Source organism: Mobula hypostoma, chromosome 5, assembly GCF_963921235.1.
Source record: "Mobula hypostoma chromosome 5, sMobHyp1.1, whole genome shotgun sequence".
Taxonomy (NCBI): Eukaryota; Metazoa; Chordata; class Chondrichthyes; order Myliobatiformes; family Myliobatidae; genus Mobula; species Mobula hypostoma.
In genome coordinates this window covers 15,263,997-15,280,581 of record NC_086101.1, presented here as the reverse complement: position 1 = coordinate 15,280,581, position 16,585 = coordinate 15,263,997, and the positions used below count along the sequence as shown (strand labels likewise).

At 48.8% G+C, this 16,585-nt stretch overlaps 1 protein-coding gene across 1 annotated transcript; it reads left to right on the top strand.

Annotated features, from left to right (window-relative positions):
* Nucleotides 1-256: 256 nt before the first annotated feature.
* Nucleotides 257-2,745, top strand: c5h6orf47 (chromosome 5 C6orf47 homolog). The gene is made up of 2 exons (XM_063047428.1): nt 257-1,001; nt 1,678-2,745. Exon 1 carries the CDS (start codon nt 389-391, stop codon nt 986-988), a length of 600 nt encoding a protein of 199 aa, XP_062903498.1. The 5' UTR covers nt 257-388; the 3' UTR covers nt 989-1,001; nt 1,678-2,745.
* The last annotated feature ends 13,840 nt before the right edge of the window (nt 2,746-16,585 follow it).

Sequence of the window (16,585 nt, the reverse complement as noted above, 5' to 3'; positions counted from 1 at the left end):
TGAGCTGTAATTGCTCGCAAATTTTACAGAAAGTTTTTTTTTGGTGAGAAACTTGGATGCACTCAGATGGACAACAGCGGTTCCTGTGGAGAAAGGCAGGCGGGGGTGAGGGGGTCCCCTTTCCTCTCCCTTCACAGCCCTCCTCTCGCCGCTCCCCGGCCGCCTGCTGCAGATTCCAGCCGCTGGAAAGGATCCAGCTTTGTGTTGCGCGTTAACACCTCCCTTTCTCTTCCAGAAACGTCAGGAGGGATGTGCTCAGAGGAGGGTTAAAGGAAGGAGACTCTCAGCTGTTTCCTCTCTCTCTCTGTCCCCCACCCCCACACCCTGTCAGCCCGCTTGGAAGTTTGGCAGCCCATGGATTAGTTTGTGTGTGTGTGCGCGTCCAGCCATGGGGAACAGACTGACGCCGATATCAGTGCCGGGCCACCTCCCTCCGCCTCTCGTTCGGAGCGGCAAGGCTGCCCGGTGGTTAGCGGGACTGTTCCCCAGGCTCCTGACCGGCCTATGGAGCTGGCTGAAGCGGCCACTGAATCTGGTCGGGAGCCGGGAGCCGGCGGCAGTGGTGGCGGCGGCGGCGGCGGGGAGGACGGGGGAGCAGGGACCGTGCCAGTCCCGGGCCAGCCTCGACCGCGACCACCTGGAGATTTCTTTCAACCTGATCCGGCACCTCTTCGACCTGTGCGTGGTGGCTTTCCTGTGCCTGGCCTCGCCTGTCTTTCGGGTGGCCCTGGACGTGCTGGGACTGCGGCGCTTGGCCGGCCTCTGGCTGCACGGGATGGGCCTCTTTCTGGTCACCTCCTACGGGATGTCGCTGGTGCTGTGGCTGCTCCAGACCTACCTGGCGCCGCTCGCCCTCGCCTACGGGGCGCTGCAGCTGCTCGTGCTCGGCGTCAGCCTGCGCCCGGAGCAGCCGCACGACGAGGAGCCGGCGGAGGACGGGGCGGACTCGGTACCGGAGCGGTCAGCATCGGAACAGGCGGGACTCTGAGGGAGAAGTACTTGTGGGTGTTGCATCTGGCGGGACGCTAAACTTATTTTTCGTCGTCAAAACGAGTGACTTCTTCAAAGCGGCGCCGGCCGGACCTCGGGCACTCGGGGGGCCGGCAGGAAATCCTCCTCCTGAGGGTCCCGGGTCACCTTGGTAGTGCAGGAGGAGAGGGGTGGGAGACGGAAGGAGGGTGGGGTGGAAGGTGAGGGGAGAGGAGGAGATGGATTGAGAAAGGGTGGGAGTGGGAGGAAGAGGAGGGGTGGGAGGTGGAGGGGGGGCGTGAGAAGGTGAGATTGAGTATGTGTGGGAGATGGAGGGAGGAGAATTTGAGTGGAGGAGGGAGAAGATGGGATTGAATGAAGGGATGGGAGGAGGAAGAGAGGAAGTTGGGGTCAGTGGGAGATGGGAGGGGAGTTGGGACTGCAGGAGGAAGGCAAATCCTGAACGGCTGGGTCAACCCTGAGTGCACCCTGTGGAACCTCACCCCTCTCTCAACACACCCAAAGGCCAATCACTCCATGTACCACTAGCCTATTCTCCTGTGTCCAGATTTGCCCCATGTAGAGAGACGTGGAGGGGTTCGGGCGGTTTGCGGGGGTGGGTTGTCATAGGCGAGTCTGGGCTTGGGCTGAAGTACTATTCGAGTGTATGGAAAGCGACTTTTTGTGGCTGTTTTTTTTTGTGTGTAGTTTCACCGACATTCTCCATGGGACCAGCAATTTGTCTCTGAATGGGGCCATGGTTCTGCCGAGGGTTTACCTGCTGCGGTCGGGCCTGGTGGCTCTCAACAGGCCTAGGACTTGACTGTTTGGCGACTGAAGGTTTGCCACTTTGCTGGAGATTCAGGGAGATGACGGCCTGCCAGCAGTGAACTGTCTGCGACTGGCACAGCTGGTTCTTGTCTTGGGGAGGAGATCCTGTTGCCAGGCTGGAGAGGGGGCCTCTTCCCAAGACTCTGCACCTCAGTGTCAAGAAGCATATCAACTGTGCTGCTCCTTTCTGGAACATTCCTCATTTCCAACAAGTATTTTATATATAAAAATGAATAAAACCCCGAGAATGCTGTACATTGCTCGAGGATGTAGATGAACAGATGAATATGTGGATGTTCTGCAGATCTCTTTCAGCTGACTGTGGTACGGGATTAATGCTGTAACCCCTTCTCCTCCACTGGTGAAGGATCCACTCTTCCTGGGTGATTGCACAGGGTGTAAACCTGCCCACTCTTTACCTGCTGGCTCCTGGGTAGCCAATGCAGGGGAAAGCACCCACCCCCCACTTTAACTCGGGAGTCCCTGCTGGGGCTCTCAGAGGACAAGCAGTGAACCACACAACATCCGGTCTGTCTCTCATGGTCCATTCACCAGCGTGCCCTCATTTGATGCTGCGAACCGCCTGCTGGTAACTTCCTGGGACCTGAATGCAAATATTTGTATTGTACTAAGACTTGGTGTGAATGACAGGTTCGGTGTGCTGACACATAAAATAACTCTCCCTCAGGAGAGAGTTAAAGGCTGGAGTCTAATCAAGGGGGCTCAGGGGGGTTATATATAATGTACCTCTAGGATCAAAACAAGGGGTTTCTAAAAAGAATAATGGATCCCTGGGAGTGTGTTACAGGCTGGAATGTAATCCAGAGGTTCAGAGTGTTTATATATAGAATAATGTTTCTCCTCTCACACACGAGGAATTCTGCAGATGCCGGAAATTCAAGCAACACACATCAAAGTTGCTGGTGAACGCAGCAGGCCAGGCAGCATCTCTAGGAAAAGGTACAGTCGACGTTTTGGGCCGAGACCCTTCGTCAGGACTAACTGAAAGAAGAGCTAGTAAGAGATTTGAAAGTGGGAGGGGGAGATCCAGATCTAAAATGAATTCTAGGCCATGATCCTCTCATATCCCTTTTGCCAAACAACTGTCCAGCTCTTGGCTCCATCCCTCCCCCTCCTGTCATCTCCTATCATTTCGGATCTCCCCCTCCCCCTCCCACTTTCAAATCTCTTACTCACTCTTCCTTCAGTTAGTTCTGACGAAGGGTCTCGGCCTGAAACGTTGACTGTACCTCTTCCTAGAGATGCTGCCTGGCCTGCTGCGTTCACCAGCAACTTTGATGTGTGTTGCAATGTTTCTCCTGTAGTGTGTCACAGACTGGAATCTATGTAAACAGTATTTCTAGAATAATGGAACCCCAGGAGAGAGTTGGAAACTGGAATCAGATTGAAGGGTTTATTCAGGATTCAAGATTGTTTAATGTCATTTCCAGTACACAGGTGTAAAGGAGAATAAAATAATTGTTACTCTGGGTCTGATGTGGCACAAAAGAACACAATAAGATAATGAACACAGTAGTAATTTAAAAAAATCAAAATAAATATAAATACATAAGCTATAAACATAGATTGATTGTATGTCCATAAAGTTCTGATTAAGTGTTGTGCATAAGGTGGCTGACAGGAAATGATAAAGTTGTGGTGGTCAGGGGTGTGGAGGGGAGGGTTAGTGGGTGGGGGTGTTGATCAGCCTTACTGCTTGAGGAAAGTAACTGTTTTTGAGTCTGGTGGTCCTGGTGTGGCTGCTATGTAGCCTCCTCCCTGATGGGAGTGGGACAAACAGTCCATGAGCAGGGTGGGTGGGATCCTTCATGATATTACTGGCCCATGTACAGCCCCTTTCTGTATCTACCTCCTTAACGGCAGGTAATCTGGTGCCAGTGATGCATTGGGCAGTTTTGACTACCTATTATATAGAATATTGGACACCCTGGAGTAAATTACAGGCTAGGATCAAATCAAAGAGTTCAAGGGGTTTGTGTATAATGGATCCCTGGGTGTGGATTACAGGCTGGAATCAAGTCACAGGGTTCAGGGGGTTTATATAGAAAATGATGGGCACCTGGGAGTGAGTTAGCCAGGGAAGGGGAAAGAGAAAGTGGCAAGCATCACCTGCTGCCAAACTACGTGTAGAATAATTAGTATCTGGGAGTGATCCAGCTTGGAATGTAATTGTGAGGTTCAGGGGTTTATATGTAGAACAATGGAGAGCCAGAAATGTATTACGGTCTGGAATCTAATCATGGGCTTCATGGAGTTTTTATATATTTATATACACACACACACAATAATGGATGCCCAGAGTGGATTACAGGACTACAGGCTGGGATCTAATCTAGAGGTGCAGGGGTTTATATGTAGAATAATGGATGCCTGGGAATGTGTTACTAGCCAGGATTGAATCCAGGGGTACAGTGAGTTTGCATATGGAATAATAGATCCCGCAGAGTGAGTTATAGACTGTCCAACATTTTCTCTTGGTAGGAATCAGACTCCTCTGGATAAATGTGACAATGTGGAATTAGAATGGTTCCAGTAGGGGAGAGGCCATTCAGTCCATTGTTGTCTGTGCTGGCTCTCTTCCAGAGCAGGTCTCTCACACTAGCCACTAGCACCTTCTCTGAAACCAGACACATTTTCCCACATTGTATAGATATCCACTTCCCTCTGGATAACTATTCCATAAATTCCCTCCAACATGTCTGCAGATTTCGACCACACTGTCCGTGTATTTTAATAAAAGCCTTTCCTTTATGTCTTTTATACATTTGACCTGTGTGCAGCGTTTGACTGGTTGAGGTTTATTCATTACCCAAGTGTGCTGCCCTGTTGTGAGAACATGTGATAACACAGGGCAGAGAAAATATACAGAATTCTTTTAGCCTTTTATCTCTGGGCCTCATTTGCGTGTGTGTTTTTTTTTCTTTTCAAATAAATTTAGAACACCAGCAAATCCCACATACTAAAGTGTCCTTACAGACTTCAGTCTCCAAATGTAACCTGTTGTCTTGCTTTCTGTGGCTGAGAGGGACAGGTCATCTACCCTGCACTGGAACAGTACAGTGCAGGCATGTCTGTGCCAAGCACGATGCCAGTTTAATCCCTGCATCTCAACATGGTAGAGGAGCTCAGCAGTGTCTGCAGAGGGGAATAAACAGTGGCTCCAGCACCAGGAAAGGTGAAGGGGCCCTGGCCCAAAACATCCGTATTGACTTCCTCCAGCATCTTATGTGCATTGCTGAGAATTCTCAGAACCTCGTGTGTCTAGGCTGCACACCTGCGGGCACACGGTCTATATCTCTCCATCCCTGCCCGGGTAGGTGAAGATAGATGTATATGGACTTGGTGTATGTGTAAGGTGTTGGGCAAGGAACATTTAAAAGAGCTTTAGGAGCCATACAGATGAAAGACAAATGAAGGGCTATGTGGGAGGGAAGGGTTAGGCTAATCCCAGGGTAAGTTAAAGGGCTGAAGGGCCTGTACTGTGCTCCACTGTTCTATAAATATCTCCTAAAGGCACTTGCCACCACCCCTGGCAGCCCCGTCCAAGCACCCACATAAACCTTGCTGTGCCCATCTACTTTAAACTCCCACACTTTAAACCTACACCCTCTGATATTTGACCTTTCACCCTGGTAAAAAGACTCTATGGTCAACCCTGTTTACGTTTGTCACAATTTTATAAACGCCCATCAACCACTGACACTCTGGAGAGGACGACCCCAGCTCGTCTAGTCTGACCTTGTAGCTCCTGCCCTCTAACGCAGGAACCTCTTTTGCAGGCTGCCCGAAGCCTCCACATCCTTCCCGTAACGGGGTGAGCAGAGCGACGTGGAGGTACTGTCCCAGTCCTGAGAGAGGGTGAACGGACTGTGCAGACAGGTGAGGCATCACTCTGGAACTTACCTAGTGGGAGGGTTACTCCCTGTGACCAGGTGGATTTCCTCTGGGCGCCCTGCTTTTCTCCCTCATTCCAAAGACTTACAGTTAGGGTGAGTGAGTTGTGGGCATGCTCTGTTGCCAGCAGAAATGTAAAAGATTGCCCCAGACAATCTTTGGACTGTATTTCACTGTATGTTTCTATGTACATGTGACTAATAAAGCTAATTTTTAGTCTTCTCTAAACCCTGCTTTCCCTGCCCTGCGAGTGTGTGATGGGACAATGTAAAGAGATAGTCACTCTGTGTCTGATCCCTGCTTTCCCTGCCCTGGGAGAGTGTAATGGGACGGTATAAAGGGAGAGTCACTCTGTGCCTGATCCCTCTTCTTCCTGCCCTGGGAGAGTGCGATGGGACAGTATAGAGAGCGGGTCACTCTGTGTCTAACCTGTGTTGTCCCTGCCCTGGGAGTGTGCGATGGGACAGTATAGAGAGCGGGTCACTCTGTGTCTAACCTGTGTTGTCCCTGCCCTGGGAGTGTGCGATGGGACAGTATAGAGAGTGGGTCACTCTGTGTCTAACCTGTGTTGTCCCTGCCCTGGGAGTGTGTGCTGGGACAGTATAGAGAGCGGGTCACTCTGTGTCTAACCTGTGTTGTCCCTGCCCTGGGAGTGTGCGATGGGACAGTATAGAGAGCGGGTCACTCTGTGTCTAACCTGTGTTGTCCCTGCCCTGGGAGTGTGCGATGGGACAGTATAGAGAGCGGGTCACTCTGTGTCTAACCTGTGTTGTCCCTGCCCTGGGAGTGTGTGCTGGGACAGTATAGAGAGTGGGTCACTCTGTGTCTAACCTGTGTTGTCCCTGCCCTGGGAGTGTGAGATGGGACAGTATAGAGAGTGGGTCACTCTGTGTCTAACCTGTGTTGTCCCTGCCCTGGGAGTGTGCGATGGGACAGTATAGAGAGCGGGTCACTCTGTGTCTAACCTGTGTTGTCCCTGCCCTGGGAGTGTGTGCTGGGACAGTATAGAGAGCGGGTCACTCTGTGTCTAACCTGTGTTGTCCCTGCCCTGGGAGTGTGTGCTGGGACAGTATAGAGAGCGGGTCACTCTGTGTCTAACCTGTGTTGTCCCTGCCCTGGGAGTATGCGATGGGACAGTATAGAGAGCGGGTCACTCTGTGTCTAACCTGTGTTGTCCCTGCCCTGGGAGTATGCGATGGGACAGCATAAAGGGAGAATCACTCTGTGCCTGTTCTCCCTGCCCTGGGAGCGTGTGATGGGACAGTATAGAGAGAAAGTTACTAGGTTTCTAACCTTTATTGCCTATTCTTCCAATTTGTCTACATCCTGCTGAAATTGTGTTGCTTCCTCACTCTACCTATCTTCGTATCATCCACAAACGTTGCCACAATTCCACTATCAAAGTCACTGACAAACAATGTGAAAAGTAGTGGTCCCAATACTGACCCCTGAGGAACACCCCCAGTCACCGGCAGCCAACCAGAAAAGGCCCCTTTTATTCCACTCACTGACTCCTGCCTGTCAGCCATTCCTCTAGCTATGCCAGAATCTTTCCTGTAACGCCACAGGATTTTATCGTGTTAAGCAGCCTCATGTGTGGCACCTTATCAAATGCCTTCTGAAAGCTGTGCGGGGAGGACGTACCAACTCCAGGCACCTGGACGAAGACACACAGTGCGGAAGGTCGGGAATCAAACCCGGGCCTCTGGGCAGGGAGACGCCACCCACTGTGACACCGCTGGAAGTGTTGGGAATGACGGGACTTGGAGGGAATCACAGTGGAGGAATGTCGGTCCATCTTCTGAGCTGGAACGGTGTGCGGGTTGGTTGGGGGTGGTCCGCGGTGGGGGTAAGCCAGTGGGTGGTGGCAGGTGAAGTGACAGACTTGAGACTGCAGATACTGGAACCTGGAGCAGTACAGAAGTGGAACTCAGCTTGTCAGGTAGCAGCTGTGGGGGGAAGATACAGACATCATTACATGGAACATAGAATAGTACAGCACAGTACAGGCCCGTTCAGCCCACAATGCAGGTAGATGGGACTGTGCAAACCAAGCAAGGCCCTGCAACGGGACGCGGGAACTGCTGAGAGAATCATCATGGTCTCTCCCCCCAACCCACCAGCTCTCAAGCATTCACCAGAAGTGATGCATTCACTGAGTCCGCTAAGAACATTGTCAAGGGCTCCTCCCATCCGCCCCCTCAATCTCTTTGACCTTCTACCATCAGGCAGAAGGCACCACGAGGACTGCCAAGGTGGTTAACAGCTTCTTCCCCGGGCTGTGAGACCTCTGAGCACCCAGTACACATTCTGTATGACAGCAACCTGTAACGTTATACTGCTGTGGCTATAAACCTATGTCACATATGCAGTTTACGTCAACGTGTACATCTACAGATTATACTTTATTACTGTTAATGCTATTGTGTTGATATTGTTTGATGTGCTGTATGTGGTATACGTACTGTGCTTTGCACCTTGGTCCACGAGGAATATTGTTTTGTTTAGCTGTATGCGTGTGAACAGTAAACTTGAACTTGGGCTGAAAGGCCTGTAGTGCTTTATGACTCTGCAGCTGGATAAACAGGTTTGGGTGGGCCGCTCACCGGGGAGATCGCTCAGGATTGTCCTGCCCTGTGTGAGTCAGTCAACAATGGACCAGCGAGCTGGAGGCTGCCCGGGGGCTGAGCTCAGCTCTTGAGTTTTGTTTTCCTCTTCCGAGTCAAGCAGCTTGGATCACTGCCAGTTGCTGCCTGGGATAAGAGACTGGGATTAATCGTCAAGGACGCTAACCATCCAGGTCATGCGTTCTTCTCACCACTCCCATCAGGCAGGAGGTACAGGGGCCTTGGGTCACACACCGCCAAGCTTTGGAACAATTATTACTCCTCAACCTGCATGGAAACCTCACTCAGCACTGAACTGATTCCACAACCTACACACTCACTTTCAACTCGTGTTCTACGCATTACTTATCTGCATGGTTTGACTTCCTCTGCGTAGGTTATTTGTCAGTATTTGTTTCGATATGTTTGTAAATTCTATTTATTGCCTTTTTTTCCCATCTAAAGGCCTGTAAGAAAATTAATCTCAAGCTAGTATATGGTAATATATACAGACAGACTCTGATAACAAATGTAGTTAGAACTTTGAAGGTGCCTCTTCTCAAAGGAGAACCAATCCAAGCTGCCGTCAGCAGGTCTCACAGCTTGGAGCAAGTCTCGTCCTGTCCCCAGCCCAGCGCTGAGAGTGTGCAGAATCACAGGACTCGAAGTGGAATTTTTTTGTAGTCACTGGGGAGAGCTGTGGACGCAGACCAGCACCTCACGGAATACAGCCTCCCCTCCTCGGACTCTTTGTACTTCTCACTGCCTCGGTATTGCACAAAGACCCCAGCCACCCCGGTCATTCTCCCTCTTCCCTCTCCCATCTGGCGGACAACACAAAAACCTAAAAGCACGGACCACCAGGGTCAAGGACAGCTTCTGTTACAAGTCTATTGAATGGTCCCCTAGCGTAGACTCTTGACCTCACAATCTACCCTTTCATGGTGCTTGCATCTTACTGCCCACCTGCACTGCACCTTCTCGATGGCTGTTACACTTTACTCTGTTATCACTATACCTTGATCTATGTCAATGCATTGTGCAATGAATCGATCTGTATGAACGATATGCAAAAGAAGGTTTTCACTCTATCTCACTACATGTGACAATAACACACCAATTTCAATATGCACCAAGGATCAGGAAGACACAGCACTGCATGCCATTCATACAGATCATTCCAAAGCACAACAGAAAAGCAACAGCAGAATGCAGAATGAAGTGTTACAGTTACAGAGTGAGGGCAGCACAGTGCTTTACAGTACCAGCGACCCAGGTTCAATTCCGGGGCTGCCTGTAAGGAGTTTGTACACCCTCCCTATGAATGCACGAGTTTCCTGCGGGTGCTCTGATTCCCTCCCAAGGACATTGTAAATTGTCCCGTGATTAGACTAGGGTTTAAAATTGGGGATTTCAGGGCAGTGTGGCTCGAAGGGCCGGGGGAGCCTTGCTCCGCACTGTGTCTCAGTAGAGAAATCCCACCATTGAGTAGTTCTCTTGGACAATAAGATGGACTCTCATCCTTGTACTTCATCACTTACCTGCACTGCACTCTGTCTGGAGCTGTTAGACTTCATTCTGCTTCAATTCTATTTTACCTAGTTCTACCCTAGCTCCCTGTGTCTGATGGAAGACAAGACTTTCACTGTACCTCAGGATGCAGACAATATTAAACCGGTGCTAATAAGGGGTTCGATATTGAGGTAGTGATTAGGGTTGTGCAAGGAGGTTCAAGAACTGAATGGTTGAAGAGAAGTAGCTGTTCCTGAAACTGGTGGTGTGGGACTTCAGGCTCTGTAATTCCTGCCCGATGGGAGCTGTGAGAAGATAGTCTTTCCCAGCTGGTGTCGATTTTTGGTGCTAGACGTTGCCTTCTTGAGACCAATGAATAGTGGTGTTTAGGATAGGCACATTGATATGCAAAGAATGGAGGGATATGGATCATGTGCAAGTGGAAGAGTAACTGGCCTATAGTTTACTTTCTTGAAGAATGGAGTGACATTTGCAATTTTCCAGTCCCGGAACAATTCCAGAATCTAGTAATTCTTGAAAGATCATTACTGATGCCTCCACAATCTCTTCAGCCACTTCTTTCAGAACCTTGGGGTTTACACTATCTAGTCCAGGTAACCTAGATCCCTTCAGACCCTTCAGTTTTCAAAGAATCTTCTCCCTCGTCATGGTAGCTTCACACACTGCATGACCCCTGATACCTGGAACTTACACCATACTGCTGGTGTCTTCCACAGTGAAGAATGATGCAAAATACTTAGTCAGTTTGTCCACCATTTCCTCGTCCCCATTACTACCTCTCCAGCATCGTTTTCCGGTGATCTGATATCCAGCCTCACCTCTCTTTTACACTTTATACATCTGAAGAAATATTTGGTATCCCCTTTAATATTAACAGCTAGCTTACTTTCTTATTACATCTTTACCTTCTTAATGACTTTTTTTAGTTGCCTTCTGTTGGGTTTTGAAAGCTTCCCAATCCCCTAATTTTTGCTGTATTATATGCCCTCTCTTTGACTTTAATGTTGGTTTTGACTTCTCTTGTTTGCCATGGTTATGTCATCCTTCCTTCAGAATACTTCTTCCTCTTTGGGATGCATATATCCTGTCTCTTCCGAATTGCTTCCAAAGATTCCAACCTTTGCTGCTCTGCCATCATCCCTGCCAGTGTTCTTTTCCAACCAATAGCCATCTGTTTACACAGAGCCTATTTGGTTCTCCCCACATCTGGAGTGACACAGAAGCAGAGCCATTAGCACAACACTTTACAGTACCAGTGACCTGGGTTCAATTCCCACAGTTGCCTGTAAGGAGTTTGTACATTCTCTCCATGACTGCATGGATTTTCTCCAGGCGCTCCAGTTTCCTCTCACAGTTCAATTGATTGGCAGGTTAATTGGTCATTGTAAATTGTGCCATGATTAAATGGGGAGTTGCTGGTTGGCACGGCTCGAAGGGCTGGCCAACTCTGCTCTCATCCCTTTACTCTATTGTAATACTGATACATCTGACTTCAGCTTCTCCTGTTCAAATTTCAGGGGGAATCAGATTATATTATGATCACTTGCCCCTAAGGGTTCTTTCACCTTAATCATCAAGCAGAAAAGTGAAAAACCTGAGATTAAAATAAAACTTCTATCCCGCTGTTAGCAGTTTCTTGAATGGACCTTTCATATGGTTAATGAGAAAACCCTAGTAGGTCCAGGCATAAGCCTGGGGTTTGAGTCCTGCCACTGTCTGTAAGGCGTTCATTAGTTCTCCTCAGAACCTTGTGAATTTCCTCTGGGTGCTCCGGTTTCATCCTACATTCCAAAGATGTACAGATTAGGGTTTGAGTTGTGGGCAGGCTACGTTGGCGCTGGAAGCATGGTGACACTTGCGGGCTGCCCAGCACGATACTCGCTGATTTGATTTGACTCAAATGATGCATTTCACTAGGTCTTTCAAGGAACGTGTCAAATAAAGAACCTTTATCTTTACCGATGTTCTTCCGCGCTGCAAACAGAAGTTTCTCACAGTGTCACTCCATGTGCGACAATAAGAAAGCAAAATCAATCCTTCAACCTTTCTACTACGTATATTCCACACTCCACACGAGCATCACCAATACTTTTCGACGTTCGCCTTCAAGACTTTCACCGGGGCTGCCGCTGTGGCTCACCAGCGCCCACCCAAGGCGATTTTAGGGATTGTCAACAAATGCTGGCCTTGCCTGCGGTGCCCCCGTCTTCCCCTACAAACAGAATCAAAACCTCCCCCTTGAAACGTAAACACAAACCGCTGGAAATACGCAAGTCAGGATGCATCTGTGGGAAGGAAAACAAAACTAATGTTTCGGGTCAAAGACCTTTCATCAGAATGGCTGACATCAAGGTGGGCAGGGTGGTGGGTTAATTGTGCATGTTTGTGCGTGTTAGAGAGAAGATAAAGGGATTGGTGCAGATGAGTGGTTGGAGAACCAAGCGGCACTTTCATCCTGGTCCGGTGCTGCAAGAAAGAGGCTTTTCTTTTGAAGCAAACCTGTTCACTTGCAGGCATAGTGTAAGGACAGGGGGGAATAGATAGTGGGGCTGGGGGAGAGAGTGTAGGGGGAGAGGGGACAAAGACAGATAGACAAGCATTAGGGTACAGAACACAAGCTTGTTGAACTAGAAGTAGGTTCATTCGTGTTAAAAGAAAGGAGCAAACAGAGGTAGGAAGGCAAGAGTTTCTACAGATGCTGGAAATCTTGAGTAACACAAAAATGCTGGAGGAAATCGGCAGGGCAGAAGCATCTACAGAGGGAAATAAATAGTTAATGTTTTGGATTGAGACAATGAAGGGTCGCGAGGCATTTTGTGTGTGTTGCTGGTCTCCAGCCTGCCCAGTCTCCCCATATCATCGGATAATAAACCAGCCACGATAGAATGTCAGTGAGCAGAATTAGGCCATTTGGCCCATGTCTTATGCTGGCTCTTATCTGTACTCCGCAGCCCAGCTGATTTAATGCTTCTGCCCCCAACCACCTTGGTTAAACAGGCCAACCTTCACCGCCACACTCTGGGTGAAACAGCTCCTGCAATTCATCAATCATGGCTGTTGGAGCTTGTGGTTGCCAGTTATTTAAATATCCCTCCCCATTCTCACACTGATCTTTGTCCTCTGCCTCCTCCACTGCCGGGGCGAGGCTGAACAAAAACTCTCATTCTGGCCGGGCTGCCTACAACGCGATGAAGTGAAGACTGATCTCACCAATGCCAGGTGATCTGCTTCCCTTCTGTCACTTTTCTCTCTCCTCCTGACCTACACTCTTCTTCCTACAGTCACCCTCAGCACATTTTCCCACATCACCTACCCATCACTCCCACACCTCTCCCATTTGGTATCGTGCTCCACTTTCCTGTTAGATTCCATCATCTGTCCTCTCAGCCTATGTTGCTACCCCCATCACTCCCTCCTGACCGGGATCCACCTATCACCCGCCAGCTTTTGTTTTTCCCTCCTGGTCATCACCCCTGTCTTTCAGTTCAGATGAAGGGTTCGGCTTCCATCATCTATTTTCTTCCTCATAGATGCCGCTTGACTTGCTGAGCTCCCCCAGCACCGAGTTTGTCACTCCACATTCGAGCATCTATACTGTAGTCCCTCCTGGCTTCTTTGCAAAGTGGGAGCCGCTTCGGTCTGTGCTGGGGATGCCGCAGGAGGTACGGGAGGTAGTGCATGTGTGAGGGACAAGGGAAGAAACTATTCTATGTTCTAAACAAGGTGGTACAGTGAAACAGCAGAAAGAGTCACTGCCTCGCAGCCTGCCAGAGACCCAGGTTCGATTCCGCTCTCCCACGCTTGCTTTGTATAGTTGACATGTTCTCCCACCTCCCAAAGACACACTGGCGGGTTAATTGACCACAGTAAACTGCCCTTTGTATAGGTAAGTGGCAAAAGGATGAGTTGATGGGTGTGTGTGTGTGAGGGAATGATTCAGGGAAATAAGAGGGGGAGGGGTGTGATTCTTCCCTAATATTGCAGGAAAGTTTTAAAAAGCTGGAGAAACCGGACATTCGGAATAAAAGCAGGAAATGCTGGAAATATAGAGCAGATCAAGACGGCATTGGCTGAAGCTCAGAGGCAAGATAGTTAAACAGGGAAACCAGGGGCATCTTAGCTTCTTTTACACACTTGGAATGAGTTGCCAGAAATAGTTGTGTGAGGCAGGCACATTAGTAACATTTTAAGGCCATCTAGATAAGTGCACTCGGAGGTTTAGAGGGCTATGGGTCAAATGCAGTCTAGTCGCTGGACAACACGTGGATAGCAAGCGGTGGGGGTCAAATGCAGGCAAAAGGGATGAACTTGGTTCGTGTGAGATGTGTTGAGCAGAAGGGCTTGTTTCTGTGCTGTTTGCCTAGGTATGGCACCAAGAAATTGAGGTAATGGTAGGAAGGGGCTTCAGGGTCCTACTGTTTTAACTGTCACTCATTCTTTGGGGTACTCTTCTGTTTTTGTGGACATCTGTGAAGAACAAGAATTTCAGCACGTATTTTGCATACATTTCTGATATTAAATGTCACTATTGAACTATATTTCAGGGTGTATTTGTCAGATTGTGTGCACTAGGCAGATCCAATGGTGAGGCAGGAGGCGAGCTGCAGAAAGAAACTACCACAGCTTTTTAAGACAGCTGTTCCACTATAATCTCTGGAACAGTTCTCTCACTACTTCTGCTCGACTGGGCAGCCAGGCCAACCACTTTACTAACCTGCTTTCCGATACTCTTTGCCGCATTGGCTAATTGGAAAGCAGGGGAATTCACAGGACAAAGGAGCGTTTGTGCTGAGGAAGAGCTGTCAGTTTCAGCCTCCTCTTTCCTTGTGGGGATGGTACAGATCCACAGACTCGTGGTGCTGGTGGTTTCTGTCCCTTAAAGGCAGCAAGTTCCAGAACCCAAAGCCTCAGGGTAAAAGTCACTGAACTCGGTATTAATCTTCTACCTAGTTTGTCCTCTGCCAACAAATGTGCCCACATTAGTCCCGTTTGCCTGTATCCATCCAATTTTTTGCAGAGCATGTTTCTTAAGTACTTTTTCCTCGAGCACTTCCTCTGGCTGCCCTTTCCATAGCCACACCACCCTGGGTCAAATTGCCACTCTAGGTTACTTTTTAAAATCTTTCACCCGAAACCTATGCCTTCTCGTCTTTTAAAAATCACTCTTCCTGAGAAAAAGGACTGCGTACGATCGCACCATTGTGCCCCAGAAGGCGAACATTTGGCCCTCTGGATCCACACTGCCTCTTTGTAGATTATTGCACAGTGCCATCTCCCCAACTGTTGTCCCACTGACCTGTTCATTTAACCTTCTCCATCCAGCAACAGATGAAAGAAAAACGCCAGGCTCTGCAGAAGGGAAAGGTCTAGAAAAGGTTAAAAGGACAGCACAGTGTGGTGGGTAGGCTGAAGGGTCTGTACTGTGCTGTAACAGTCATTAATCCCAGGGAAATGTGTGCTATCCAAGGTCAATCCACCCTTCCCGATGGGGAAATCACAAGAAAATGCATCATAGATTGATCTGCCCAAGACCACAACAAATTGGGGTTGTGGACACAGCTCAGTTCACCACAGAAACCAGGCTTCCCTCCATACACTTTTTGTTGCCTCAGAAAAACATCGAACATGATCAAGGACTCCTTCCAGCTCGATCATATTCTCTTTGGCAGCCTGCCAAAATCAGGTTTGAAAACATGTACAACCAGGCTTAAATACAGCTTCTATCTCACTGTGGTAACTCTTTATGGACTTCTTCTACATTAAAAGGACTTGCTTTCATCATCTATCTCATAGTACTTTCACCTTACTACATTTCCTTTGGAATTGTGATGCTATGATCTGCATGGCCATTGTTTTCCCTTGCACCATCTCAAAGTATCTGTTTTGAAATGATCTGTACAGATAGTTTGCAGACTAGGATACCCCCCTTCCCCCACTGTAGCTCAGTCCATAGAACATGAAATTTGCAGCACATTACAGGTCCTTTGGCCCACAATGTTGTGCCGTCCATGTAACCTAGAGATTGTCTAGAATTTCCCTAACGCACAGCCCTCTATTTTTCTAAGCTCCATGTACCTAAGATGCTCTTAAAAGGACCCCCATTGTATCCACTTCCACCACCACCACAGGCAGTGCATTCCACACACTTACCACTGTGTGAAAAACTTACCCTGACATCTCCTCGGTACCTATTTCCAAGCTCCTTAAAACTATGCCCCCTCATGTTAGCCATTTCAGCCCTGGGAAAAAGCCTCTGGCTATCCACACGATCAATGCCCCTCATCATCTTATGCACCTCTACCAGGTCACCCCTCATCCTCCATCACTCCAAGGAGAAAAAGCCAAGTACACCCAACCTATTCTCATAAGGTACGCCCTCCAATCCAGGCAACATCCTTGTAAATCTCCTCTGTACTCTTCTCTATAGTATCCACATCCTTCCTGTAGTGAGGTGACCAGAACTGAACACAGTACTCCAAGTGGGGTCTGACCAAAGTCTTATATAGCTGTAACATTACCTCACGGCTCTTGAACTCAAACCCACATTTGATGAATGCCAACACACCTTAACAACACCATCAACCTGCCTAGCAGCTTTGAGTGTCCTTTGGACACAGACCCCAAGATCTCTCAGATCCTCCACACTGCTAAGAGCCTTATGATTAATATTATATTCTGTCTTCAAATTGGACCTACCAAACTAAACCAGTTCACACGTATCTGGGTTGAAC